At 43.5% G+C, this 27,721-nt stretch overlaps 1 protein-coding gene across 1 annotated transcript in view; it reads left to right on the top strand.

The window, feature by feature from the left end:
• The window catches only part of nrn1la (neuritin 1-like a), a gene marked incomplete at both ends in the record, with an annotated part of 146,133 nt that extends 124,550 nt beyond the window's left edge, over positions 1–21,583 (top strand). The window contains one exon of the mRNA XM_079254519.1: positions 21,286–21,583. Coding sequence (XP_079110645.1) covers positions 21,286–21,583 — 298 coding nt within the window. The remainder of the gene's footprint in view (positions 1–21,285) is intronic.
• Between the last annotated feature and the right edge of the window lie 6,138 nt (positions 21,584–27,721).

Raw genomic sequence — 27,721 nt, 5'->3', positions numbered from 1 at the left:
TAAAGGCAACAAAACTGATGTTTTTTTTCTACTTATTTATACTAAAAATGCTTTTGCATATTTAAAAAGTGCAGTTATAGACCAATAAGATGCTCCTGCTCAGAACTGCCACATGACACGGACACATAACACACGTTAAAGCCGACATTTAAAGCTTAAATCTTTACTGATTTGGTTCTGCTAGTGCAAAATATAGATCAAGTGTTTTACAAGTAAAAAAGCAGATTTTTTAATACGTTTTCAACAAGGTGAAGGCAGCCGTGTTGAAGCACGTCAGCCACGTTATCCTGATGAAGGCCACAACTGAGATATGTTGGTTTAATATGAAAGTCTTGTCAGGCTCTCAGAATAGCTGAATTCTTTTCATTCCTCTGCTTCCTTTTAGTTCACGCTGCAACGGAGGGGTTTTATTTTTAATCTTTTACACTGTTTATACTTGGATGGAACAATCACACTTTTCTCTCAGCGTTCGGTGCAGGAAAGCAGAATTTCAAGCAGAAACAGACTCATGGAGATGTTTTATCTCTACCTTCTGTTTCCTGCAGGGAAAGGTTTTCAGTCTTCACAAAATACTTAAACTGCAGGTGTTTTCTTTGTCTAGTTAAGTCGTGATTTGTGTAAAAAAAAAAAAGGACAAAGTGTCTCGTGGCACAGGTGCTCGCAGAGAAGGAATGAAAGTTTGGAGGACAGGAGACAAAGCGGGGATCCAAAGAGCAGAGGAGGCGAAGGTGGACGTGTTTAAATACCTGAACTCAAACAGTAGGCGAGGGGGAAAGCACTCGGCGGGATGAAAAGGGTGTGACGGGAGTAATTCACAGTGAAAGATGTTGCGTGGGTTGGACATGCTGCCACTGATAAAGAAACAGGAAGAGGAGTAAAGATTGTAAGATTAGGAAAGAGTTCAGGTCAGAAAGTTCAAGCTGGAGATGAAGCTGCAGTAAAAAGGAAAAGGAGCGGAACAAAGATCAGTGGAAACCTTCGCAGAACTCGATCATAGCGGCAGAAAAACCTGAAGTGGTTTTGCTCTCTGGGTTTCTAGCAGCATGTTATTCCAGTGAAGTAAAACGTGAACAAAAGCAGAATATGATTAGTCAACTTCTTTTATTTTAACCTTTATTCAGCTGAATAGACTAAAAAAACTGATAAAACTTTATTGTTGTTTTTTGTTTGAGAAACGACGGACTAACTGAGCTGAGAAATGTAAAAAAAATAAATGAAAAAAAATAAAAAAAACACCTGCTTGGAGCATCCCTCAGCTGAACGACTCCTTTTATACCTAAATATGACACCTGTTTCCACTGCACCTGTTCACCTGTGGAATGATCCAAACTGGTGTTTTTGAGGATTCCTAAACTTTCTCAGTCTTTTGTTCCCCCAGTCCCAGCTTTCCTGGAGGCGGTAATTTCTGGAAAACCCCTTGTTTGCAAGGGGCATCATTCAGTTCCCTTACCGGTTAGTCCAATTAAGGGACGCGGGGAAGCTGGAGCCTATCCCAGTAATCATCAGGTGGGAGCAAAGTTCACCCTGGACAGGTCACCAGTTCATCACAGGGCCAACATAGAGAAACAAACAATCATTCACACTTACAGTGAATATTTACCTAACATGCATGTCTTTGGACAGGAAACCCACCTTTACACAGATACTCTATAATACAGGTACTTATACTATACGTATAAGAGATGCTCAACATACCACAACTATGTGCAGATTAACAGTTGACAATTTGCTATGTAATCCTGTTCATCTGCTTGTTAACACAAATATCAGCCAATCACATTGCAGCAACTCGATGCATTTACTCGAGTTTAGAGATAAAACATCCAGCGAGCAGCAGTTGTTTGGACCAACATATCTCGTTGATGTCAGAGGTGAAAGGACAGACTGGTTAGAGATGACAGAATGGCAACAGGAAGTCATATTAGATTAAATTAAATTCAGCTTTATTTGTTAAGAGCCAACTCACAACAAAGTCTTCTGAGGGGATTTTACAGACATAATCAGTTCAGGCCAGTTCATTGTGGTCCAGTTAAGACAAATCTGTGTCATTCCAGTTCATACTAATTGGGTCCACACACACTCATTTATAACAAATAGCAGCCCTGCAACAGCCTTGGATTGCATCGACATTTGACTTCCATTCAGTCCCTCGTCCCAAGCGGGCATGGTGTGGCGGGCAACAGTGAAAAGGAAAAACACTCCCTTTAAACAGGAAGGAAAAACCCTGACAGAACCAGAACCCGGCTCTGCGAGGGAGGCCATCTGCCTCGACTGGTTGATGTGGAGAGGACAGGAGAGAGAGTCAAACTAACGATGCCAACAATGTCATAAATTTATAGATGAGAAATAAAGAGCAGAGATGAAAAGGAAAGGAAGAGCTCGGTGCATCGTGGGACATCCCTCAGCAGTTTTAGCTTAAGGCAGAGTAACTTTAAGATTTATCAAAAAGGAAGGTTTTAAGCTTGTTGTTAAAAGTAGAGAGGATGTCTGGCTCCCGAAGCCAAACTGGGAGCTGCCTCCAAAAGAGAGGGGTCTGATGGCCGAAGGCTCTGCCTCCCAATCGAGACTCTGGAAACCACATGCAAACCTGCAGTCTCTTACTGAAGTGTTCTGTTGGGAAAATATGAAACTGAAATCTTTGTTCCACAATGGCGCTTGGTCATGGACAGCTTTATATGTGAGCAGAAGAATTTTAAATTCTTATATTTAACACTTTAGGGAAGCAAAAACTGTAGAAATATGATTTCTGCTGATGTGCGGCAGCATTTTGGACCAGCTGGAGGCCTTTTAGAGCATACTTGGGACAGAACAACAATCAGCGTTTTAGTCGTCCAAAGTTGTTCCTCGAGCGATAAAATCCAGTAGGTGTTCAATTTTTCTCTGCTTCGACACACCTGATATTGATGCGTTATTGTGTTAGGAAGCCTGACAGGACACCTTGTGTTTGCCTTGTAAACTGCAGCATTTGTTTTCTTCTTTGCTTTAGTGTAGCAGAGACAACAGTTAACATGACAATTAATAAGTACAGCTTGACTTTATCGTGTGTTTATGAATAAACTGTAGGTATTAAGATTACAGACAGTCAGTGTTCTTTATTTGATCATAATTCAATGCAGATACAATGAATCGGTGTATGTAATTCCGTTGTTGTAGTTTGTAAGCAGCTAATCACATCTTTGTCACTGCACAGTTAGCATGTAGCTGTATGCTAATTTGAGAGCACAATGTGGCAATTATTGCTATTTGTGTGAACAGAACTTCATTGATTCTAATCATTACTAAGAATTGTTCAAATGGTTCTTATGAATAGTCATATTAACTCTATGGCTGCCAAAGATGTTTTTTGACATCTTTCTGAAACTGAGCGTTCACTGCCAAAGATGCTAAACAACGTGAAAAAACGTCTTTAGTGCTTTTGCGGTTCCTGTGTACGGAAAGCTGATTTGGCCGGGTGCACACATCAAGATGTGCTCTCTAAGCACAGTGCAAGTGCTCACCCAGCACATACCCAACATGTTGAGACTGCACTCCCAGTGTGCAGCTTGAAGACGTCCCAACACATGCATTTGGCCAAATGGGCCCTCCATATCTGCTTTCTCAGAACTCACCATTACGAAGTTCTGAAAGACATGTCAAGATGCTCCAAAACTCCGGCAGTAAAGGGGGGGTTCTGCTACAATGATGGCTGCCAACCATTCATTATCCTAACCGCTTAACCCCCTATGAAGGGTCGCGGGGAAGCTGGAGCCTATCCCAGCAGCCTTTGGGCAAAAGGCAGGGTTCACCCTGGACAGCTTGCCAGTCCAGGGCCACACAGAGACAAACAACCAACTAGAGTAACCAGTTAACCTAACATGCATGTCTTTGGGTGGTAGCAGAAAGCCGGAGTACCCAGAGAGAACCCACGCGGCTGCCAACCAATAACTTAATAATGTTAGATTTGGAGAAATTTGTTTATTTATACACCTATATATGATTTAATACAAATAACCTGTCTTTAATTGTTTTTATACTTCAAGGAACAAGTTTTATTTCATTTTGGTTTCAAGGTGTGTTCTTCTTTCAGACCACACACACATACACTCATGCACTTACGTTCTTCTCATCTGTGTTGATGAACAAAGAAGTGAAAGACCGTCTCTTCTCTGGAGCCCGACTCTGACTGGAATCAAAGTCCATATTGTTACTGTCTCAACCAGCATCAAAGCTTAATGTGGAGAACCATTATCACAATTGTGCAGAACTTCATAGGCTGTTGGATCCATTCATTTGAGTCAGGTGTGTCGAAGCAGAAATATATTGGAAACTGGCAGGACGGTGGCCCACGAGGAGTGACTTCGGACACCCCTGTGGTAGCCCAATCTGGAAGTCACAAACGCACAGACTAGGTTTACTGCATTACTCTGTCACAAAATATATCACTAATTTTAGTAATATTTTACGAGCAAATCAGCACTGGTTCTAACCAAGACATGCAGAACATCATCTCTGAACACACACCACGTTCAACCTTGAAGCAGATGTTCTCCAGCAGCAGAAGACCACACCGGGTTCCTTCCTGTCTGTAAGAACAGGAAACTGAGGCTATAATTCACACAGACTCACCAGAACTGGACAATAGAAGATGGAGAAACGTTGCTGGTCTGATGAGTCTCCAGTTCAGCTCCACATTCACATGGTAGGATCAGAATCTGCTGGAAACATCATGACAACATGGATCCATCCTGCCGTCAGGATCAACGCTTCAGGCTGCTGCTGGTGGAATGGTGGCAGGAGATTTCATTAGCAGACTTTTGATGCCTTATAAGCAACAACATGGACTCAGTAAAACTGGACAGTAGAAATGTCGTGAAGTGGGAGATTCTCATCACGATGAGGTGGAACGGGAGATTCTCATCGTGATGAGGTGGAACGGGAGATTCTCATCACGATGAGGTGGAACGGGAGATTCTCATGGTGATGAGGTGGAACGGGAGATTCTCATCATGATGAGGTGGAATGGGAGATTCTCATCACGATGAGATGGAACGGGAGATTCTCATCATGATGAGGTGGAACGGGAGATTCTCATCGTGATGAGGTGGAATGGGAGATTCTCATCATGATGAGGTGGAACGGGAGATTCTCATCATGATGAGGTGGAATGGGAGATTCTCATCATGATGAGGTGGAACGGGAGATTCTCATCATGATGTGGTGAAATGGGAGATTCTCATGGTGATGAGGTGGAACGTGAGATTCTCATCATGATGTGGTGGAACGGGAGATTCTCATGGTGATGAGGTGGAACGGGAGATTCTCATCATGATGTGGTGGAACAGGAGATTCTCATCATGATGTGGTGGAACGGGAGATTCTCATGGTGATGAGGTGGAATGGGAGATTCTCATCATGATGAGGTGGAACGGGAGATTCTCATCGTGATGAGGTGGAACGGGAGATTCTCATCGTGATGAGGTGGAACGGGAGATTCTCATCATGATGAGGTGGAACGGGAGATTCTCATGGTGATGAGGTGGAACGGGAGATTCTCATGGTGATGAGGTGGAACGGGAGATTCTCATCATGATGTGGTGGAACGGGAGATTCTCATCATGATGTGGTGGAACGGGAGATTCTCATCGTGATGAGGTGGAACGGGAGATTCTCATCGTGATGAGGTGGAACGGGAGATTCTCATCATGATGAGGTGGAACGGGAGATTCTCATGGTGATGAGGTGGAACGGGAGATTCTCATCATGATGAGGTGGAACGGGAGATTCTCATCATGATGTGGTGGAACGGGAGATTCTCATCATGATGAGGTGGAATGGGAGATTCTCATCACGATGAGGTGGAACGGGAGATTCTCATCGTGATGAGGTGGAACGGGAGAGTCTCATCACGATGAGGTGGAACGGGAAATTCTCATCGTGATGAGGTGGAACGGGAGATTCTCATCACGATGAGGTGGAACGGGAGATTCTCATCACGATGAGGTGGAACGGGAGATTCTCATGGTGATGAGGTGGAACGGGAGATTCTCATCGTGATGAGGTGGAACGGGAGATTCTCATCACGATGAGGTGGAACGGGAGATTCTCATCATGATGAGGTGGAACAGGAGATTCTCATCGTGATGAGGTGGAACGGGAGATTCTCATCGTGATGAGGTGGAACGGGAGATTCTCATCATGATGAGGTGGAACGGGAGATTCTCATCATGATGAGGTGGAACGGGAGATTCTCATCACGATGAGGTGGAACGGGAGATTCTCATCACGATGAGGTGGAACGGGAGATTCTCATCACGATGAGGTGGAACGGGAGATTCTCATCACGATGAGGTGGAACGGGAGATTCTCATCGTGATGAGGTGGAACGGGAGATTCTCATCACAATGAGGTGGAACGGGAGATTCTCATCACGATGAGGTGGAACGGGAGATTCTCATCGTGATGAGGTGGAACGGGAGATTCTCATCGTGATGAGGTGGAACGGGAGATTCTCATCGTGATGAGGTGGAACGGGAGATTCTCATCGTGATGAGGTGGAACGGGAGATTCTCATCGTGATGTGGTGGAACGGGAGATTCTCATCGTGATGAGGTGGAACGGGAGATTCTCATCGTGATGAGGTGGAACGGGAGATTCTCATCGTGATGTGGTGGAACGGGAGATTCTCATCATGATGAGGTGGAACGGGAGATTCTCATCATGATGAGGTGGAACGGGAGATTCTCATCATGATGAGGTGGAATGGGAGATTCTCATCATGATGAGGTGGAACGGGAGATTCTCATCATGATGTGGTGGAACGGGAGATTCTCATCATGATGAGGTGGAACGGGAGATTCTAATGGTGATGAGGTGGAACGGGAGATTCTCATCATGATGAGGTGGAATGGGAGATTCTCATCATGATGTGGTGGAACGGGAGATTCTAATGGTGATGAGGTGGAACGGGAGATTCTCATCATGATGAGGTGGAATGGGAGATTCTCATCATGATGTGGTGGAACGGGAGATTCTCATCATGATGAGGTGGAACGGGAGATTCTCATCATGATGTAGTGGAACGGGAGATTCTCATCACGATGAGGTGGAACGGGAGATTCTCATCATGATGTGGTGGAACGGGAGATTCTCATCATGATGAGGTGGAACGGGAGATTCTCATCATGATGTGGTGAAATGGGAGATTCTCATGGTGATGAGGTGGAACGTGAGATTCTCATCATGATGTGGTGGAACGGGAGATTCTCATGGTGATGAGGTGGAACGGGAGATTCTCATCATGATGTGGTGGAACAGGAGATTCTCATCATGATGTGGTGGAACGGGAGATTCTCATGGTGATGAGGTGGAATGGGAGATTCTCATCATGATGAGGTGGAACGGGAGATTCTCATCGTGATGAGGTGGAACGGGAGATTCTCATCGTGATGAGGTGGAACGGGAGATTCTCATCATGATGAGGTGGAACGGGAGATTCTCATGGTGATGAGGTGGAACGGGAGATTCTCATGGTGATGAGGTGGAACGGGAGATTCTCATCATGATGTGGTGGAACGGGAGATTCTCATCATGATGTGGTGGAACGGGAGATTCTCATCGTGATGAGGTGGAACGGGAGATTCTCATCGTGATGAGGTGGAACGGGAGATTCTCATCATGATGAGGTGGAACGGGAGATTCTCATGGTGATGAGGTGGAACGGGAGATTCTCATCATGATGAGGTGGAACGGGAGATTCTCATCATGATGTGGTGGAACGGGAGATTCTCATCATGATGAGGTGGAATGGGAGATTCTCATCACGATGAGGTGGAACGGGAGATTCTCATCGTGATGAGGTGGAACGGGAGATTCTCATCACGATGAGGTGGAACGGGAAATTCTCATCGTGATGAGGTGGAACGGGAGATTCTCATCACGATGAGGTGGAACGGGAGATTCTCATCACGATGAGGTGGAACGGGAGATTCTCATCGTGATGAGGTGGAACGGGAGATTCTCATCATGATGAGGTGGAATGGGAGATTCTCATCACGATGAGGTGGAACGGGAGATTCTCATCGTGATGAGGTGGAACGGGAGATTCTCATCACGATGAGGTGGAACGGGAAATTCTCATCGTGATGAGGTGGAACGGGAGATTCTCATCACGATGAGGTGGAACGGGAGATTCTCATCACGATGAGGTGGAACGGGAGATTCTCATCATGATGAGGTGGAACGGGAGATTCTCATCGTGATGAGGTGGAACGGGAGATTCTCATCACGATGAGGTGGAACGGGAGATTCTCATCGTGATGAGGTGGAACAGGAGATTCTCATCGTGATGAGGTGGAACGGGAGATTCTCATCGTGATGAGGTGGAACGGGAGATTCTCATCACGATGAGGTGGAACGGGAGATTCTCATCGTGATGAGGTGGAACGGGAGATTCTCATCACGATGAGGTGGAACGGGAGATTCTCATCGTGATGAGGTGGAACGGGAGATTCTCATCACGATGAGGTGGAACGGGAGATTCTCATCACGATGAGGTGGAACGGGAGATTCTCATCGTGATGAGGTGGAACGGGAGATTCTCATCGTGATGAGGTGGAACGGGAGATTCTCATCGTGATGAGGTGGAACGGGAGATTCTCATCATGTTGAGGTGGAACGGGAGATTCTCATCACGATGAGGTGGAACGGGAGATTCTCATCACGTTGAGGTGGAACAGGAGATTCTCATCGTGATGAGGTGGAACGGGAGATTCTCATCACGATGAGGTGGAACGGGAGATTCTCATCGTGATGAGGTGGAACGGGAGATTCTCATCACGATGAGGTGGAACGGGAGATTCTCATCACGTTGAGGTGGAACGGGAGATTCTCATCGTGATGAGGTGGAACGGGAGATTCTCATCGTGATGAGGTGGAACGGGAGATTCTCATCGTGATGTGGTGGAACGGGAGATTCTCATCGTGATGAGGTGGAACGGGAGATTCTCATCGTGATGAGGTGGAACGGGAGATTCTCATCGTGATGAGGTGGAACGGGAGATTCTCATCATGTTGAGGTGGAACGGGAGATTCTCATCATGATGAGGTGGAACGGGAGATTCTCATCACGATGAGGTGGAACGGGAGATTCTCATCGTGATGAGGTGGAACGGGAGATTCTCATCATGTTGAGGTGGAACGGGAGATTCTCATCATGATGAGGTGGAACGGGAGATTCTCATCACAATGAGGTGGAACGGGAGATTCTCATCACGATGAGGTGGAACGGGAGATTCTCATCGTGATGAGGTGGAACGGGAGATTCTCATGGTGATGTGGTGGAACAGGAGATTCTCATGGTGATGAGGTGGAACGGGAGATTCTCATGGTGATGAGGTGGAACGGGAGATTCTCATCATGATGTGGTGGAACGGGAGATTCTCATCATGATGTGGTGGAACGGGAGATTCTCATCATGATGTGGTGGAACGGGAGATTCTCATGGTGATGAGGTGGAACGGGAGATTCTCATCATGTTGAGGTGGAACGGGAGATTCTCATCATGATGAGGTGGAACGGGAGATTCTCATCACGATGAGGTGGAACGGGAGATTCTCATCGTGATGTGGTGGAACGGGAGATTCTCATGGTGATGTGGTGGAACAGGAGATTCTCATGGTGATGTGGTGGAACAGGAGATTCTCATCGTGATGTGGTGGAACGGGAGATTCTCATGGTGATGTGGTGGAACAGGAGATTCTCATGGTGATGAGGTGGAACGGGAGATTCTCATCATGATGTGGTGGAACGGGAGATTCTCATGGTGATGTGGTGGAACAGGAGATTCTCATGGTGATGAGGTGGAACGGGAGATTCTCATCATGATGTGGTGGAACGGGAGATTCTCATCATGATGTGGTGGAACGGGAGATTCTCAGGGTGATTTGCAGCAGCTGTGTGATGCTTCATGTCAATATGGGACAAAATTTCTGAGGAATGTTTCCAACGTCTTGATAAATTATGACACCAAGAATTAATGCAGATCAGGCAGGAAAAGGGGGACGAACCAAACTGGTCACGTGGCTGTAATAAAATGTCCTCTCAGTGTTAATACAACAAGGTGCCATTGAGATAATCAGTCCGTTGTGGCATAAAATATGAAAAAATAATAATGAGAGCAGTAGAGCGAATAAGTAAATTTATTAGCTTGTGGATAAAAGTTTGTTTTTCATCCTGAGTTGTTTGGAAGCATCAATAACCACATATAATCTGCTTCAACCATTCCTCTCAGATAAATGATACTTTCAGGGTACAGCCTGTCACCGTGTTATTCAGAACTCACTGAACGTTTTTGTTGTTTCTGCTCTGTAATATTTTCTTTTCTCATTTCTGAATGAATTATCTCTGAATTCATAAAACGTGCAGCTAAATGTTCTTCGTGTTGTCTTCCACTTCAGCAGTTATATGGCACAAACCCACGATGCTCCATTACAACCGGACAACAAAACACACCAAAAGAAAGACAAAGTAAGCTCAGAGCTGGAGTTTGGAAGATTTGGGGATGTCAGCAGCAGAGCAGCTGTTTTCTCAGGAGGTTTTATCGCTGTTGAAACAGCTGCTTGTCTGTCAGTGTCCTCACCGTGTTTCTGCTGTCTCTGCACCACCTGTGTCTGTTTGCAGAGATGTGCACACCTACGTTCACCCACCAGCACTCCATGGAGAGACAGAAGCCCACACCTGCAAACACAGGCACCAAATCACTTCCTCATACGATGCTTTCACCGCCTCTTTCTGACTTTGTTATCCTTTGGGTATCTCCTGCACCAGCGGTTCCAGACCCCCCTCATGCAACCACCAAAAAGCTGTGGACCCCCTGCCCAGCCCGTGTTGCAGCCATGCTTGGTTTTATGTTTGAATCCGCTGCTTGTCATTTATAAATTATGCAAAGTTAAGGTTTTGGGTGTTTTTTAAAATAATGATGAATCATCTGCACAGTGGCTTTTCAGATGTAAATGAAATGTTGCAAAGTTAATCATTTCACGCGGGCGACTGAAGCACCCAAATGATCACAGACCGGAGCGAACACCCTAACTCCTCTCACGACTTAATTTAAACCACGCTCAATCTGAATAGTCAAAGCCTTGGGGGACTCCCTTCAGGGTCCAGGGAGGCCAGGTTGGGAACCACTGTCCAAAACACACGGTTCTGTATACACACACACACACACACACACACACACACAGATAATAGACAGATGCTGCCACCCTCTTCCTTCTCCGCCAAACTCCCCTCCATCATCTGCTCCTCCTGCAGCAGAGGGTCAACAGTCACTCTCCTCCTGATGCTGCTCGTGTCGGAGGTGAACCACTGGAGTGTTAAGTCTAACACACTCAAAGCCAACACAGGCACACACACACACACATACACACACACATAAAGACAAATGGAGGCAAGGTCTGCTGGCTGCTGTTCATAAAGATGTCCATGTCCACAGGTATGTGCGTAGATGGGTTCGAAGGAGTTATGTTTGTGAGTGACAGCAAAGATGGCAGATGTGCGCTCATGTTTGTCAGAGGAAATTATGTGTGTGTGGACGGGTGTGTGTTTGTTTGAATGTCTGCACCTCATCCAGCACCATTAAGAAAAGATACTGGAAAGATTTAAAGATTCGCTTAAAGTTTACAGCCACACTTCATGAGACTTAATGACAGAAGCTGTCAGGACACGCCAGCATGAGACGGCATGACGGGGTCTCACACAGCCTCATTTATTCATCCGAATGTGACTCTTTCAGCAGTTTCAGAGAGAAAATAAAAAGGCAGTTTGTCGAGCAGCTGGACGCACCATCATCTTCTCTGTCGTGTTTATGAAATATATGCAATATTTATGGGACAGGTGCTGGAGCTTTTCTGACTAAATTTAACTTAACCATCAGATGTAATGAATGAAAAATAAAGAAAAATCTCCTTTTTAGAATTTATTTGTAGCTCTCCATGTCAAGGCACTGCTTCTGTCCATCCCATTGAACTCCAGGTGAGCCAATGAACAGGAAACTAGAGATGAGGGAACTAAACAAGGAAAACTACAAAATAAAACAGGAAATCTGAACTAAAACGACACAAGAAATCCAAACCATGACAATGCAAGTGTGATTTCTTGACAAGGGTCGGGGGGAAAATCTTTGGAAACATCTGCTCCTGCTAGAAAGGTGGATATTAAGCTCAAATCACCTAAATATAGTTCAGTATAGTTCAATGAAATATAGTTCATTTTATTTCACTAGACTCAACTCAGATGTTGGTTTTTTTAGAATCTGGATTGTTTTGTATCTTTAAAAAATGTTTGTATGATCATTTAAAACCTGATCACATGAACATTTTTTCTCGCTGAAGTTAATTTGACATTCATCATGAATCCTGTCTCTTCTCTGATCTCTGTCCAACCTGCAAAAGTCAGCCTGGTGTTGTCTCATCTGTTATTCTGTACATTTTCTCTTTCTTTTCCTTGCTTTCTCTAACAATCTCCTCTTTTGCTGCTGAATCAAACATGTTGTGTGTTCTAAAGGGCAACTGTGTTGGGATCCAGTTGTATGTGACAAGGAGCCGTAAAGCGTAAATGCTGCTGTCAAGTGATTTGCTAGAACAGGAAAAAAAGTTGTGAGGTGCAGTTTTTCAGCCTCTGAACTCAGCAGGGGAGTAACAGTTATAGAAATGTTTATAATTAATGTCACAATACCACCAAAAGCCGTTAAGTTGGGTACACATATCAGCGTTATCAGGCTGTTTTTGTCCAGATTTTCCCTCTACAACCAGCAAATGTCTGATTGGATAGGGTGAATTTGTCCTGACAATCCCCTCCAAAATGTGTTGCGCAGACAAACACAACAAGCACAGCTCTAGACTCCAGAGATGGCAAGTGACAAAGTACAGATACTTCATTATTGTACTTAAGCAGACTTTTCAGGTACTCTGTACTTTTATGAGTATTTATTTCTCTGATGTTTTCACTTTTACTCCATCACATTTTCAACATAAATATTGGTACTTTCTGCTTCCTAAATTTTCCCAAAAAAGCTAGTCAATTAAGTTTTCTTTATTTGGCGCCACAGCACCAATGTGCATAGACGGTATATAAAAGATGGGCGGAGCCTCCATGATGTCACCCGTAGGTTTCTGAAGAGCTGAACTGAAGCTCATTGGGCGGTTCCCACCCTCGCCATCTTGGTAGCATCACGTGTCATCTCTCTCGGAAAATACAAAAATGGGAAGAAAAGTAGAGCTGAGGGGGGGTATGAGTGTTGGGGTGGATGATTGGCATCTATCCAACTGCAGCCTGCCTGTAACTAAGAGCTAATCAAGCTAACTGAAGCAAACGGGTTAACAGAGGTAGGCAGGCTAAAGCTAAATCATGCTAAAATCTGCAGTTGGGCTACATTCTGCCTTCTTGAAGCAGCACATCGGGTACCTGTCAATCTAAGGTACAAGCCCCTAATCAGGCAGATAAAACTGGTTAAAAATGGATCAGTTATCAAACATGTCACTACCCCCCACAGTTGTCATGAAGGTAAACCTGACCTATTTAACCTAAAATGTTTTTTTGTTTTTTTTTTTGTACCAGGCATAAAACATGTTTATTTCTGCTGTGAAGTTGGTCTTTTTAACATGGGAGTTTATGGGGATTTGCTCTGTTTTAGAGCCCTTAGTGGATGAAGGGGGAACTGCAGTTTGGCATTTCTGACCTGCCAGAGGTTGCCACTTGATTTTGAAGATAGTTTTTAATATAAAAGATTTTACTTTTTTTTTTTAACAAGATTTTTTATAACTTTGCAGCCTGTGAATCATGCAATAAAAATACATTTTACTTTTAAAAATGTAATGTCAATTACATTTCCGACACTGTACTTTTTTATCTTTACTTGAGTAGAAATTTTCATCAGTACTGTTTACCTTTACTCAAGTTGTTTTTTTATATAGGTATTTTACTTTTACTCAAGTAAGAAATCTAGGTACTTTTGCCATCAACTGATGGCTCAGTCATCAATAGTCCCAAGACCACCATCATTCCCCATGTTGTTTGTCCTCTTCAATGCTGGGTGTTGAGTTTTCTGGTTGCCGGAATGTTTCTGCTTGAAATTTGGGAACATATGATAAAATACACATATTTAATTATCAGTCTATGTGTTTATGGTAGAGAATTAATTAAGATGGTGAAATGTAAAATGGTTCAGGCTCACCCAAGAATAGCAAGAACTTTCAGAATAAATATGAATATGTCTATGAAGTGATCCAGCTGTAGCTCTACGTCTCTATCAGATCACAGTATAATATATGAATTTCATCTGGATTTATCAGAGGCCAACTCTAATAAAGTCAAGCAGAACTAAACGTTAGAAGTTTCAGTACAGTCAGTTCAGATAAGGTCTCCAAATATAGCCATTTTGACACAGTTTTAGCATCTGTTCCTGCTCACCCTCTGAGTTTGCCTCCAAACTCACTCAGCGTGAAAGCAAAGCAAGTTTTTTACTGTAGTGGAGGAAACCGACTGAAACAGCTTCAGGAGCCAAAAGTCCAAACAGAAAGATGACGAACGTGTGGTGGTGGTTGTGTTGTAGCTGACTGCGCGTTAATCTCACCTGGTTGTGTTGTAGCTGACTGCGCGTTAATCTCACCTAGTTGTGTTGTAGCTGACTGCGCGTTAATCTCACCTGGTTGTGTTGTAGCTGACTGAGCGTTGATCTCATCTAGTTGTGTTGTAGCTGACTGAGCGTTGATCTCATCTAGTTGTGTTGTAGCTGACTGAGCGTTAATCTCATCTAGTTGTGTTGTAGCTGACTGAGCGTTGATCTCATCTAGTTGTGTTGTAGCTGACTGCGCGTTAATCTCATCTAGTTGTGTTGTAGCTGACTGAGCGTTAATCTCATCTAGTTGTGTTGTAGCTGACTGAGCGTTGATCTCATCTAGTTGTGTTGTAGCTGACTGCGCGTTAATCTCATCTAGTTGTGTTGTAGCTGACTGCGCGTTAATCTCACCTGGTTGTGTTGTAGCTGATGCGCGTTAATCTCATCTAGTTGTGTTGTAGCTGATGCGCGTTAATCTCATCTAGTTGTGTTGTAGCTGACTGAGCGTTGATCTCATCTAGTTGTGTTGTAGCTGACTGAGCGTTAATCTCATCTAGTTGTGTTGTAGCTGACTGAGCGTTAATCTCACCCGGTTGTGTTGTAGCTGACTGAGCGTTAATCTCATCTAGTTGTGTTGTAGCTGACTGAGCGTTGATCTCATCTAGTTGTGTTGTAGCTGACTGAGCGTTGATCTCATCTAGTTGTGTTGTAGCTGACTGAGCGTTGATCTCATCTAGTTGTGTTGTAGCTGACTGAGCGTTGATCTCATCTAGTTGTGTTGTAGCTGACTGAGCGTTGATCTCATCTAGTTGTGTTGTAGCTGACTGAGCGTTGATCTCACCTGGTTGTGTTGTAGCTGATGCGCGTTAATCTCATCTAGTTGTGTTGTAGCTGATGCGCGTTAATCTCATCTAGTTGTGTTGTAGCTGATGCGCGTTAATCTCATCTAGTTGTGTTGTAGCTGATGCGCGTTAATCTCATCTAGTTGTGTTGTAGTTGACTGAGCGTTAATCTCACCTGGTTGTGTTGTAGTTGACTGAGCGTTAATCTCATCTAGTTGTGTTGTAGCTGATGCGCGTTAATCTCACCTAGTTGTGTTGTAGCTGACTGAGCGTTAATCTCATCTGGTTGTGTTGTAGCTGATGCGCGTTAATCTCATCTAGTTGTGTTGTAGCTGACTGTGCGTTGATCTCATCTAGTTGTGTTGTAGCTGACTGAGCGTTGATCTCATCTAGTTGTGTTGTAGCTGACTGAGCGTTGATCTCATCTAGTTGTGTTGTAGCTGACTGAGCGTTGATCTCATCTAGTTGTGTTGTAGCTGACTGAGCGTTGATCTCATCTAGTTGTGTTGTAGCTGACTGAGCGTTGATCTCACCTGGTTGTGTTGTAGCTGACTGAGCGTTGATCTCACCTGGTTGTGTTGTAGCTGATGCGCGTTAATCTCATCTAGTTGTGTTGTAGCTGATGCGCGTTAATCTCATCTAGTTGTGTTGTAGCTGATGCGCGTTAATCTCATCTAGTTGTGTTGTAGCTGATGCGCGTTAATCTCATCTAGTTGTGTTGTAGTTGACTGAGCGTTAATCTCACCTGGTTGTGTTGTAGTTGACTGAGCGTTAATCTCATCTGGTTGTGTTGTAGCTGATGCGCGTTAATCTCACCTAGTTGTGTTGTAGCTGACTGAGCGTTAATCTCATCTGGTTGTGTTGTAGCTGATGCGCGTTAATCTCATCTAGTTGTGTTGTAGCTGACTGTGCGTTGATCTCATCTAGTTGTGTTGTAGCTGACTGAGCGTTAATCTCATCTAGTTGTGTTGTAGCTGACTGAGCGTTAATCTCACCTGGTTGTGTTGTAGCTGACTGAGCGTTAATCTCATCTAGTTGTGTTGTAGCTGATGCGCGTTAATCTCATCTAGTTGTGTTGTAGCTGACTGAGCGTTAATCTCACCTGGTTATGTTGTAGCTGACTGAGCGTTAATCTCACCTGGTTATGTTGTAGCTGACTGAGCGTTAATCTCACCTGGTTGTGTTGTAGCTGACTGAGCATTAATCTCACCTGGTTGTGTTGTAGCTGACTGAGCGTTAATCTCACCTGGTTGTGTTGTAGCTGACTGCGTGTTAATCTCACCTGGTTATGTTGTAGCTGACTGAGCGTTAATCTCACCTGGTTGTGTTGTAGCTGACTGCGTGTTAATCTCATCTAGTTGTGTTGTAGCTGACTGAGCGTTAATCTCACCTGGTTATGTTGTAGCTGACTGCGTGTTAATCTCACCTGGTTGTGTTGTAGCTGATGCGCGTTAATCTCATCTAGTTGTGTTGTAGCTGACTGAGCGTTAATCTCACCTAGTTGTGTTGTAGCTGACTGAGCGTTAATCTCATCTAGTTGTGTTGTAGCTGACTGAGCGTTAATCTCACCTGGTTGTGTTGTAGCTGACTGCGTGTTAATCTCATCTAGTTGTGTTGTAGCTGACTGAGCATTAATCTCACCTGGTTGTGTTGTAGCTGACTGAGCGTTAATCTCACCTGGTTGTGTTGTAGCTGACTGCGTGTTAATCTCATCTAGTTGTGTTGTAGCTGACTGAGCGTTAATCTCACCTGGTTATGTTGTAGCTGACTGCGTGTTAATCTCACCTGGTTGTGTTGTAGCTGATGCGCGTTAATCTCATCTAGTTGTGTTGTAGCTGACTGAGCGTTAATCTCACCTAGTTGTGTTGTAGCTGACTGAGCGTTAATCTCATCTAGTTGTGTTGTAGCTGACTGAGCGTTAATCTCACCTGGTTATGTTGTAGCTGACTGAGCGTTAATCTCACCTGGTTGTGTTGTAGCTGATGCGCGTTAATCTCATCTAGTTGTGTTGTAGCTGACTGAGCGTTAATCTCATCTAGTTGTGTTGTAGCTGATGCGCGTTAATCTCATCTAGTTGTGTTGTAGCTGATGCGCGTTAATCTCATCTAGTTATGTTGTAGCTGACTGAGCGTTAATCTCATATAGTTGTGTTGTAGCTGATGCGCGTTAATCTCATCTAGTTGTGTTGTAGCTGACTGAGCGTTAATCTCATCTAGTTGTGTTGTAGCTGACTGAGCGTTAATCTCACCTGGTTGTGTTGTAGCTGACTGAGCGTTAATCTCACCCGGTTGTGTTGTAGCTGACTGAGCGTTAATCTCACCTGGTTGTGTTGTAGCTGACTGAGCGTTAATCTCACCTGGTTGTGTTGTAGCTGACTGAGCGTTAATCTCACCTGGTTGTGTTGTAGCTGACTGAGCGTTAATCTCACCTGGTTGTGTTGTAGCTGACTGAGCATTAATCTCACCTGGTTGTGTTGTAGCTGACTGCGCGTTAATCTCATCTAGTTGTGTTGTAGCTGATGCGCGTTAATCTCACCCGGTTGTGTTGTAGCTGATGCGCGTTAATCTCACCCGGTTGTGTTGTAGCTGACTGAGCGTTAATCTCATCTAGTTGTGTTGTAGCTGATGCGCGTTAATCTCACCCGGTTGTGTTGTAGCTGACTGAGCGTTAATCTCATCTAGTTGTGTTGTAGCTGATGCGCGTTAATCTCACCCGGTTGTGTTGTAGCTGATGCGCGTTAATCTCACCCGGTTGTGTTGTAGCTGACTGAGCGTTGATCTCACCCGGTTGTGTTGTAGCTAACTGCGTGTCAATCTCATCTAGTTGTGTTGTAGCTGACTGAGCGTTGATCTCACCCGGTTGTGTTGTAGCTAACTGCGTGTCAATCTCATCTAGTTGTGTTGTAGCTGATGCGCGTTAATCTCACCCGGTTGTGTTGTAGCTAACTGCGTGTTAATCTCACCTGGTTGTGTTGTAGCTGACTGCGCGTTAATCTCATCTAGTTGTGTTGTAGCTGATGCGCGTTAATCTCATTGGGTTATGTTGTAGCTAACTGCGTGTTAATCTCACCTGGTTGTGTTGTAGCTAACTGCGTGTTAATCTCACCTGGTTGTGTTGTAGCTGACTGAGCGTTAATCTCATCTAGTTGTGTTGTAGCTGACTGCGCGTTAATCTCACCTGGTTGTGTTGTAGCTGACTGCGCGTTAATCTCACCTGGTTGTGTTGTAGCTGACTGAGCGTTAATCTCACCTGGTTGTGTTGTAGCTGACTGCGCGTTAATCTCACCTGGTTGTGTTGTAGCTGACTGAGCGTTAATCTCACCTGGTTGTGTTGTAGTTGACTGAGCATATCGGTGCTGCGTTTAGCTCACCTGGCATTGCAGCCAGACCCACTCGCTTAAGATACACAAGATACATAAACAAAGTACAAATTAGTGTTTTGAACACATTTTACAAATCTATAAAGTGTCTTTTGCTTCAGTATTGACGACATAAAAGGTCTCCTTAGCTGACGTCAAAAATCAGCTGATATGCCTATATCTAATAAGTACATATATATTCACACCTTAGCAACACATTCAGACCAGTGCATATTTATTTCACCTGTAAGTGAAGCTCAGTGCTAACAAAGTTTTCATGCAGACCATCCATGCTCCATCCTGTCAATTCACTGTGTTGACGCACTGTTGCTTAAATGTGTAGCTTCATATTTCCTATTTAAACTGGTGCTGAAGAGCTTTTATGTTTGTTTTATTCCCTGCATTGTAAGAGCTGAAGCACAGCTGTAAGATCCGGAGCACTGCGTGGTCTGTTGATACTTTTAATTATAAAACTTTATAATTGAGTATTTCCATGTCAGATTGGGAACAGATTTATTTGCTGGTGCTTTCTCTCTCAGCCCGCCATCTCGTTAACTCCTCTCAGAGACAGTTTATCCAACACATTGGGGCTGAGAGGAAGAATTAGCAGCTAATTACAGTCAGACTCAGCTGTGGACATGAAGCTTTCAGTTCAGTGGAAAAAAAGTATTTGTGTCTCCTCTCACATTCTCACAATTTGGGTCTTTTTTTCTATATTTGCCTTGTCTAAAGTTACTTTAAAAAGTCTATAATGCTGAAAGAATAAAACAAAAATTTGGTTCCGCTCTGAACTAATGAAAGCCTTTCCATGTCTCAGTTTCATTCTGGGTCAGCCTTTGCTCTGAAAACAGCAAAGATCAGCAGATGATCTTTGCTGTTGTGTATTTTTCTTTGCTGTTGCCAGATGACTCCTGGCAACAACCAGAAGTCAAGGAGCGAACAAACAGATAAGGTTTGATTTACTCTGAGAAAAGGCTAGTGCTTCACTGTTGCTGCGTCTTCATCAGTTATTTTCAAAGTGCCCGTTCAGATCTGCTTCAGTTAAATCATCCTCGTACGCGCCACGGCTTATATCCATCATGGAGATTAGTAGCTTTGGTTCCTATGGCTTAAAGCATGATTGGCTTTTTACTGTTGTGTTGGATGAACTGATTGGCTGGGATGACCAACAAATCCATCTTGGAGAAGTTGGGCAGATTTTCCTGTCCCACTCTGGACCCCTCAGTACCAAGATTTTTTCTGTCTCTTTGGACTGTGTCATCTGTGGCGCGGCCCGGAGTTACATGACCTTTTTTCCCTCGACCCCCTATCATCCTAATGTATCTCTGTTCTTACCTGTTATAAAGCGGCGCCGGTAAAACTGGCTGCGTGGCATGAGCTTAAAGGGGTGCTATTATGGTATCTGGAGTTTTCTGAGCTTTCTACAGTGTTACAGTGTTGAATCCTCATCAGACATGTGAACGACACTGTTTTTTATCAACTAAACGCATGTTTGAGTTTGAGTTTTGAGTTCCAGCACTCTCTCCGTTCGGTTTCCATGGCAACGAAAAACGCATTGTTTTTTCTACTTGGAAATCCTTGTGACGTCCCGGGGGATAAGGTTCGGTGATTGGTTACCTTCTACTGGTTAACAAGGGCATGTACAAATACATCAGGCGGGTGGAAAACGTGGGATAAAGTTATTTCCAACGATGGCTGGTGAGTTTACCAAAGAGAGACATCCTGCTGCATTCCTTGCTGTGGGTTGCTGTTTTCCACTTCGTTTTCAGGGTCTGATTCAGGTTCCAACATGTAGGGCTGTATGCTATGTGTTGACATTGTATTTTGTTTTTTTATTGAGTTGATATTAGCCTAATCCTTCTGTTTATGAGATGTTACAATGACGGCGAAAGCAGGTGCGGTGCGCGCTCCTGATGTAGTGCAGTGGCGGGAGGCGGGGCTTAATGCGGAAGAGTCTCAATCCACTCGTTTTGCCCGCAGGCTGATCTGACAGCCTACGGAGAGGGTCGGTCTGACGTAAATAAAGTGATTTGTGACAATAACTCCATCAATCCCAGCCCTTCTGGTCTCAGAAATAAAAAATAAATTAGCCTGAAATGCACAGAATAGTTCCACTTTAAGCTTGGTTCTGTGTTATTCTTTTGTCATTAATGTTACATGTATGTATGTCAAACCTTGGACTAGCTGGCTTGAACTTTGAATTTCCCCTCAGGTATTATATAAAGTATCTTTGATTTGATTTGATTGATTTAATTAGTACCAAATGACATGGTTTAACCTCCACAGCCTACCTGAGTCCTGCTGCTGACCATGTCCATCCCTTTCTGAGCACAGTGTAGCATCTTCTGATGGAAACTTCCAGCAGGATGATGCACCATGTCACAAAGCTCAGATCCAGGAGAGGAGGCTGAAGGTAAAACCCTCCATGACAAAATAAGTCATGGTGTCACATCTGAAGTTGTCTTTCTGTCCTCATGTCCTTGTGTCTGCAGGTCTTGGGATGAGTTCCATGACTGCGCTAACGTGGCCATGGCCGGCTGTCCGGAGGAGGCAGCGGCCATTTGGGAGTCTCTCCGGCAGGAATCCAAGAAGATGCAGTTCTCTGGAAACCTTTATGACATGTGCTCCAACCGCAACATCCATCCGGCTGGCTCCATCTCCCCCGACGGCTCCACGAACAAGGAGGAGATCAACCAGGAGTCTCTAAGAGGGCGCGGCGACGGTCTGGCAGGCTGCTTCCACCCTCTCGCTCTGCTGTCGTCTCTACTGCTGTTGTTGTTTTGGATATAACCACCCTGAAGAAATGGGACTAGTGTAAATAGTTATAAACTTTGTGTATTTTTCTTTTTCCACGAGTCCATACTTTCCACTGCTTCTTCCTCTGCTCTGCCAGAGGTTGAATATTTCTATCTGCATGCTCAGAGGCCCAGCAGCCCTTTTGATATCATATCTCTAATCTACTGCGCCGTTTCATACATATTTTCTGCCTTTTAATTAGTTTCTCTGTTGAAAACTTACTCAACGTTCAAACAGAGACACATAACTTTGGGAAAAACAGAACTGCGAATACACATATTTTAAAAGATGCACACAGGAGCTCTGTGTCTTCTGTCTGTACCATATAAATCCTAGGTTTTGGAATTATGAGCTTGCATGTGACGATGCATCAGGAGTCCATCTTCCTGACTGTAAGACAAAGAGATATGATGACAAAACAAAAGTTCCACTTGAAGGCTTCACATTCTTCTTTTCTAGCTGACTTGGTGCTGTGTTACATCTGTAGTTGGGAGACTCTTGGTTTGTTTCCTTTACTTACTGGTAATGTTGAAATTGCCATTTTCTCAACCAAAGCTTTAAAAAAAAAAAATTAAAAAAAAAAAAAAAGAAAACCAACAGAAGAAAATATGAACAAAAGCACATTGTCAGCAGCAGTTTTTACATTCAGATGAACAGCTGGATCTGATGGTCCAGTTGGGATCTCAAAGCCCCTCTGCTCTGGGGGGGGGGGGGGGGGGGGGGGGGGGGGGGGCAATAAGGCAGGTGATGAGGTTGAAATGACTCCTGATGAGCCTCAAATAAACCAAAAATAGTCTGTAAACAAATAATTTTTCTTATTTTCCTGCAACGCATTAATCTCTTCCCCTGAACTAGATGATTAGTTGTGTTGAATTCTAGTTCCTGCTGCATCTCCTCTGGTTTTACTGTCATCGCTGTGTCTGTAGGCAGGATAGAAACTGGATTTTTAGGGACAGAAAATGCATGAATATGTGCAAGTACAAAGATAGTACAGTTCTAGGCACTTGCTCGATCTCTCCTCGTTCCAAACCTGAACAAACATCTGTATCATGTAATAATGGAGAGTGGGTTGGGTTCAAGTGTTGGTTTTAAAACAAAAGAAGACCTTAAAATTTGATATTGGACTATAAATGGACTATAAATTTAAGATTAATGTGAAAAACTAAAACAGTTGACCCAGAAGCTTGATGATCCTGATCTTTGAATCAGGTTTTACCACTGAAGTCTGGAGCTCAAAAATTTCCTGTGACTTATGACAGGAGCAGTCAACATAGAGCAAAGACTGCAGTTTTTTTGTGTGGAACATTTACACCCTGAAGTATGTATTTAGGTTTCCAGTGTGTACTGTTTGAGGTAATCGTATGCCACCTTAACAGCCTGCAAAATAAGAATAGGGGTGCTGTTTTCCCGCTGTATAACCAGCAGTTTATATCCCCTTTTATACTCTGTTGTGCAACCATTTTTTTTTTTGCAGTTCCACAGATAAAAATGAACCCAAAGCCATTTTTTTCCAGCTCGCTGAAAAGTGGAGTGTGACTGGCCATCATTCACTTGCTTGATTTGCCTTCTACTCCACGGGATGTTACTGATACAAACATGATCTTTTCCTAAACCTAACCAAACTATTTTGGTTAGGTTTAGGTTACTTTTCTTTATTTTGTTTGTGTTTTTATCTGACACAGTTTCTGGTACATCCCCAGCTGAGGTACTGTGAGCCACGCTGCACTCTTCTAAATTCTTCATTTATTAATCCCTTTTAACAGCGAGGTTATTGTGATCACACACAACAGATTGCAGAGTATCGTATTTATTCTTTCATACTTTAGGACGTATATCCTCCCCGGGGTTACCGTAGAGTTGGCAGACTACTTCCCATTTTAGTAAGATTGTGGTTTTTGGGGGAACACTAAAGCTGAATTTATTCTCGGACAGCGTCTGTTTATGGTGTAACTGGTACAGATGTACTTTCCATCATACGATTACGGTGTCATGTTGCACTTTTTCTTCCATCTTTCTCAACTGGAGAAGCTCTAGAAATTCATAAACGCAAACCGACCGAACACAAGGGAGTACATCCGTGGAACTGCGCTGCAAGCGAGGCTGCACTTTGGTTCTGGAAGAGGTGCATCGGGCCTCTGTGGACCTACGCGAAGCATACAAAGGTGAAGCCGTAAACAACCTTACACAGATGCTGCACGCGTATGAGTATAGTTAAACTTCACTTGTCAGAACCTCAGTTTCTTTAATAAAAATCATCCCAATGTTAAAATAAATTAAATATTTCATATTTATCCATGAACATTCCTAAATTCCCCAACATAGACGACACATGGCCACATATCAAACATCTTGTTTGTACTCTGTATGATTCATTTATCATTTACATTTCATTGATATTTTCAGTTTCTATCAATACTATTAGTTTGTTGATCCGTTGTTGTGTTGATGCAGACTGCAGAAATCATCTTCTCACAGCGTGACATTCTGCTAGTTGATTTTTACTTAAAACCAATTAATGGAAAAGATCACTAAACAGCCACATTATTTATTTGGCTTCTCCTTAAATGTGGAATCACTCCTTGGACCGCGCTATATAGTTCAGTTCCTACTTTTTTTTTTTATTTAACTTTGATATTTCTTTACAATGACTTGTCTTATATTTTCCAAGAAAACACTGGTTTCCTGCTGCAACATAGGCGCTATGCTGACATTAAACTGAAATCAGTTGCTTTTATTTGGTGCCTGTTCAGGTGTGAACCCCGTTGAGGTTCCTCCTTGGCATCCTGCTTTGTGGCACCTGCAGTAAGGGACCAATATCAGACCACAACTCTGCTGCATGCCATGTGGATTTTATGCTTCAAGAGCGATGGTTTGGCTCTGCAGACTGGCTGAAGCTGCTTGTTATTCTAAGTGGCTGCAGGTAACAGTTGTTTCCGTCTGGCCCAGGATCAGCGATACTATCAGCTTGAAGAAAGACTGAGAGACGAGAATACTTGGAGAGCAAACGCAGTTCCGCCTAGTTGGGGATTAAATCCACTTGTCTGGCACAGAGTGGTGTTTACACAGAGAGCTTTGGGTTATAGGTTACGTTTTTCTTCTTCACAAAGGATAAATCAAAGACAGATTCATTTTAAAGCATCGTGTTTCGATGTGTAGAAGCAAAGACACTAAAAGAGCAGAAATAACCGAAATCTGAGCCGAGTTGAGGGAGCTGGGGAGGTTGGATGTATTACAGGAGCCTAATTAGACAGGCAGCTATGGTAGTTATCTTTCAATCTTTTACATTTTTTTGTCACACAGACGCTCCAGAGAAATGAACCTCTTTGTTTTTACATTTTGACCCTGGTATGAAACGCGTATAACAAACCCAGTAGCTATAGGAACCAGCTAGAAAACACTGAGGCAAATTCAAAACAGAAGCAGAGAACATTTTTCGCCCTACATAAGGGACTTCACCCAGAGACATGCCTGCGTGGTTTAAACAGGCTGCTGCAGTTCCGAACTTTAATTAAACTGACAGAATTAGCAATTAGAAACCTCAATGGCTGGCTCGCCAAGGAGCCGCAATCTGAGGAGCATCTCCAAGGAGCTCCAAGGATAAGATGTTGTAACTGGAGGCCAAATCTGAGCAAATCAAAAATGTTAGGTTGTACTTGAAGCGCAGGCTGGATGTGTAGGTCTAAACCTGAGCGTACACTACAAGAAGCTTAATCATCATAAACCAGCATTGTTTTATGGGAATATTACGAGCCCGAATGAGATTTTCCTGCACGGAGGTGTTCTGAAACCCAAAGAAAACTCATGAAATCCATGTTATGAGAAGTTATGTAGTTTGGACAAATCCGATTTCAGAGTTCTTCCCAATAACACTGCAGGGTAAATGTAACATTATTGACCAAAGCGGAGAGGGGAATTATTCTGCAGCACCGCATTTGAGACTTTACAGCACCTCATTGTTGACAAATGGCTGAGATTGGAAAGAAAGGACACCAGGAGAAAGAGACGGAATAACCCAGTCCCAGTAGAAAGAACGTAAAGTGTCCCATCAGTGGGACAGTAGATCCTGTTATTACTGCAATCAAATGCCCACAACTGTAAAAAAAATAAAAAAAGAAGGATTATTACTTTTCCTGCAGCACTTTTTCTTTTATTTTGTTTACTCGTCAAAGGAGAAAATGATGTGTACATGCAAGGAAAGTCTTCAGCCACCTTTCATCTTCATCTTCCAGTGAGACAGTTTTTTCCTGGACTTTTTATTAATGGTCACCAGATAAAGTCTCACGACTTCTTATACTATATAATATCTCTGTGTACTTTGGGATTTAAACCACTTAAATCTGATTAATGAAGCTTTAGAGTATAAAGGAGGCTTCAACAGACAACTTAGCAAAGAATCCAAATAGAATATAATTAGGACCTTTTGGTTCTTTGTTTACCAGCAGCCTGTCACAAAGACATAATTCGTGTTACGTCTATGAAAAGTAGCAAAAATAACACTGTTTGACAGAAAATAGTATTTTCACCGCAACAAGGTGGTTCCAAAGCACTGCTGGCTGACAAGTTGACACATCTCAGCATGATGCCAAAAGTCACGTCCTGAAAGATAGGAACTGTCATGTCCTGCCTCTCTGGCATCCCCTGCACTGGTCCTGCTGGGATTCTCCCCCCTCGCTGCCTGCAGATGCACCCAGTGACGGCACACCTGCACACTGTCACTTCATCACACCCTCCAGATGAAAACCCAGTTGCTGCAGCCGCTCTTAGAAAGACCATCAGCTTACAACAACTCTCTCCGTGGCATCGAGCCCACACCTGCCTTTACAGCTTGGACGTTGCCTTTGCTTCTGTTTAGTAAACCATTCAAGAAGCAGCCTTTCAGTCCTCCAAGTCATGCAAGCATGGCCTGACCAAGAGTGGCTGCAGCGACCGGGTATTAATTAGTGATGGAGAAATGGAAGATGATGAATGATTGAATCCATATGAAGCAACTGTCTTGAAGTAGTTCTGTGTTGTGAAGCATTCAACACGAGAAGGAGTATTGTGTCATGAAATATGGAGACAATTAAACAACATAAATGTAAGCAAAATCTCTCATAAACCAAGCGATCCAAAGTGCTTTCGATAATTAAATAAAACAAAATCTGCATATTAACAACATCCCCCCCCCCCCAGTGTGATTTACAACACTGTAAATCCCTCTTGTTGAACTTTGCTTTGACCGTCTCAGTGGCGATAATACAGCCACTCCGTTTGTCATGGTGACCTGCACAGCGTCTGTCCTCTTCACTCGGTATTAAAACTGAGTGTGTCTTTGTTTCTATTTTAACAATCAATAGAATTTGTGATAAAAACCAGGAAACATTATAAAAGCACTCTATCTATACGACCTTTTTTTAAAACTGCAACCATATTTGCTTCGACTCGTCGGTTTGCAGTAAAGGTTTATTTGACATCATTTGAAGGCTGGAGGATATGAACTCCATTGATGTTTAGAATTAATTTATGATGAGCTGCAGCTTTTCAAGTGTTCCCGTACGCGTGATAGTTTTCTTCTACATCCCAAAAATTTTTGTTTCCTAAATCGTAATTTTCTCTTAAGTCTGTAAATCAGTGAGCGGGAGGAAACACCGTGCGTTTAGTCTCGTTCTGATGGCGCAGCATCAGTACCACCAACGCATTGAATCAGTGATGTCATTTCCCGTGTCTCGTTGGGGCGTACGAAATTTCAGCGTCATTGAGACGTAAGAGCTTTCATACAGGCATTAACACAGCGTTTCAAGCAAGTTCATCTCACTGGAAGAAAACAGGCTTCCCATCTCTTCCCGCGTGTCCTTAGCACACCATGACGTAATCTGTATGTGCACATGCGTGGAAGGCATAGAACCCCGCGATGGGTCAGATGACTTTTTTAGAATATTTCGTCCCAATAATTCTCATGGAAATATTTTTTATTGGATCAGTGTAAAGTCACTATGAACGCTCACATCAGCAACAAAATTCTGTCCAGCAATTCTGCCAGTTTTAGTTTTAAAATTGAGGTAGATGTTTCTTTACTTTGCATCCAACAGATATCTAATTGACCAATCAGAGAAGGCGTGTTGACTGATACATCACCAGCTGCGAGCTATGCAG

Source organism: Telmatherina bonti, assembly GCF_933228915.1.
Source record: "Telmatherina bonti genome assembly, chromosome: 2".
In the NCBI taxonomy this organism is placed as follows: domain Eukaryota; kingdom Metazoa; phylum Chordata; class Actinopteri; order Atheriniformes; family Telmatherinidae; genus Telmatherina; species Telmatherina bonti.
The sequence above is the reverse complement of the archived record's forward strand: the minus strand, read 5'-3'. Positions and strand labels throughout refer to the sequence as shown.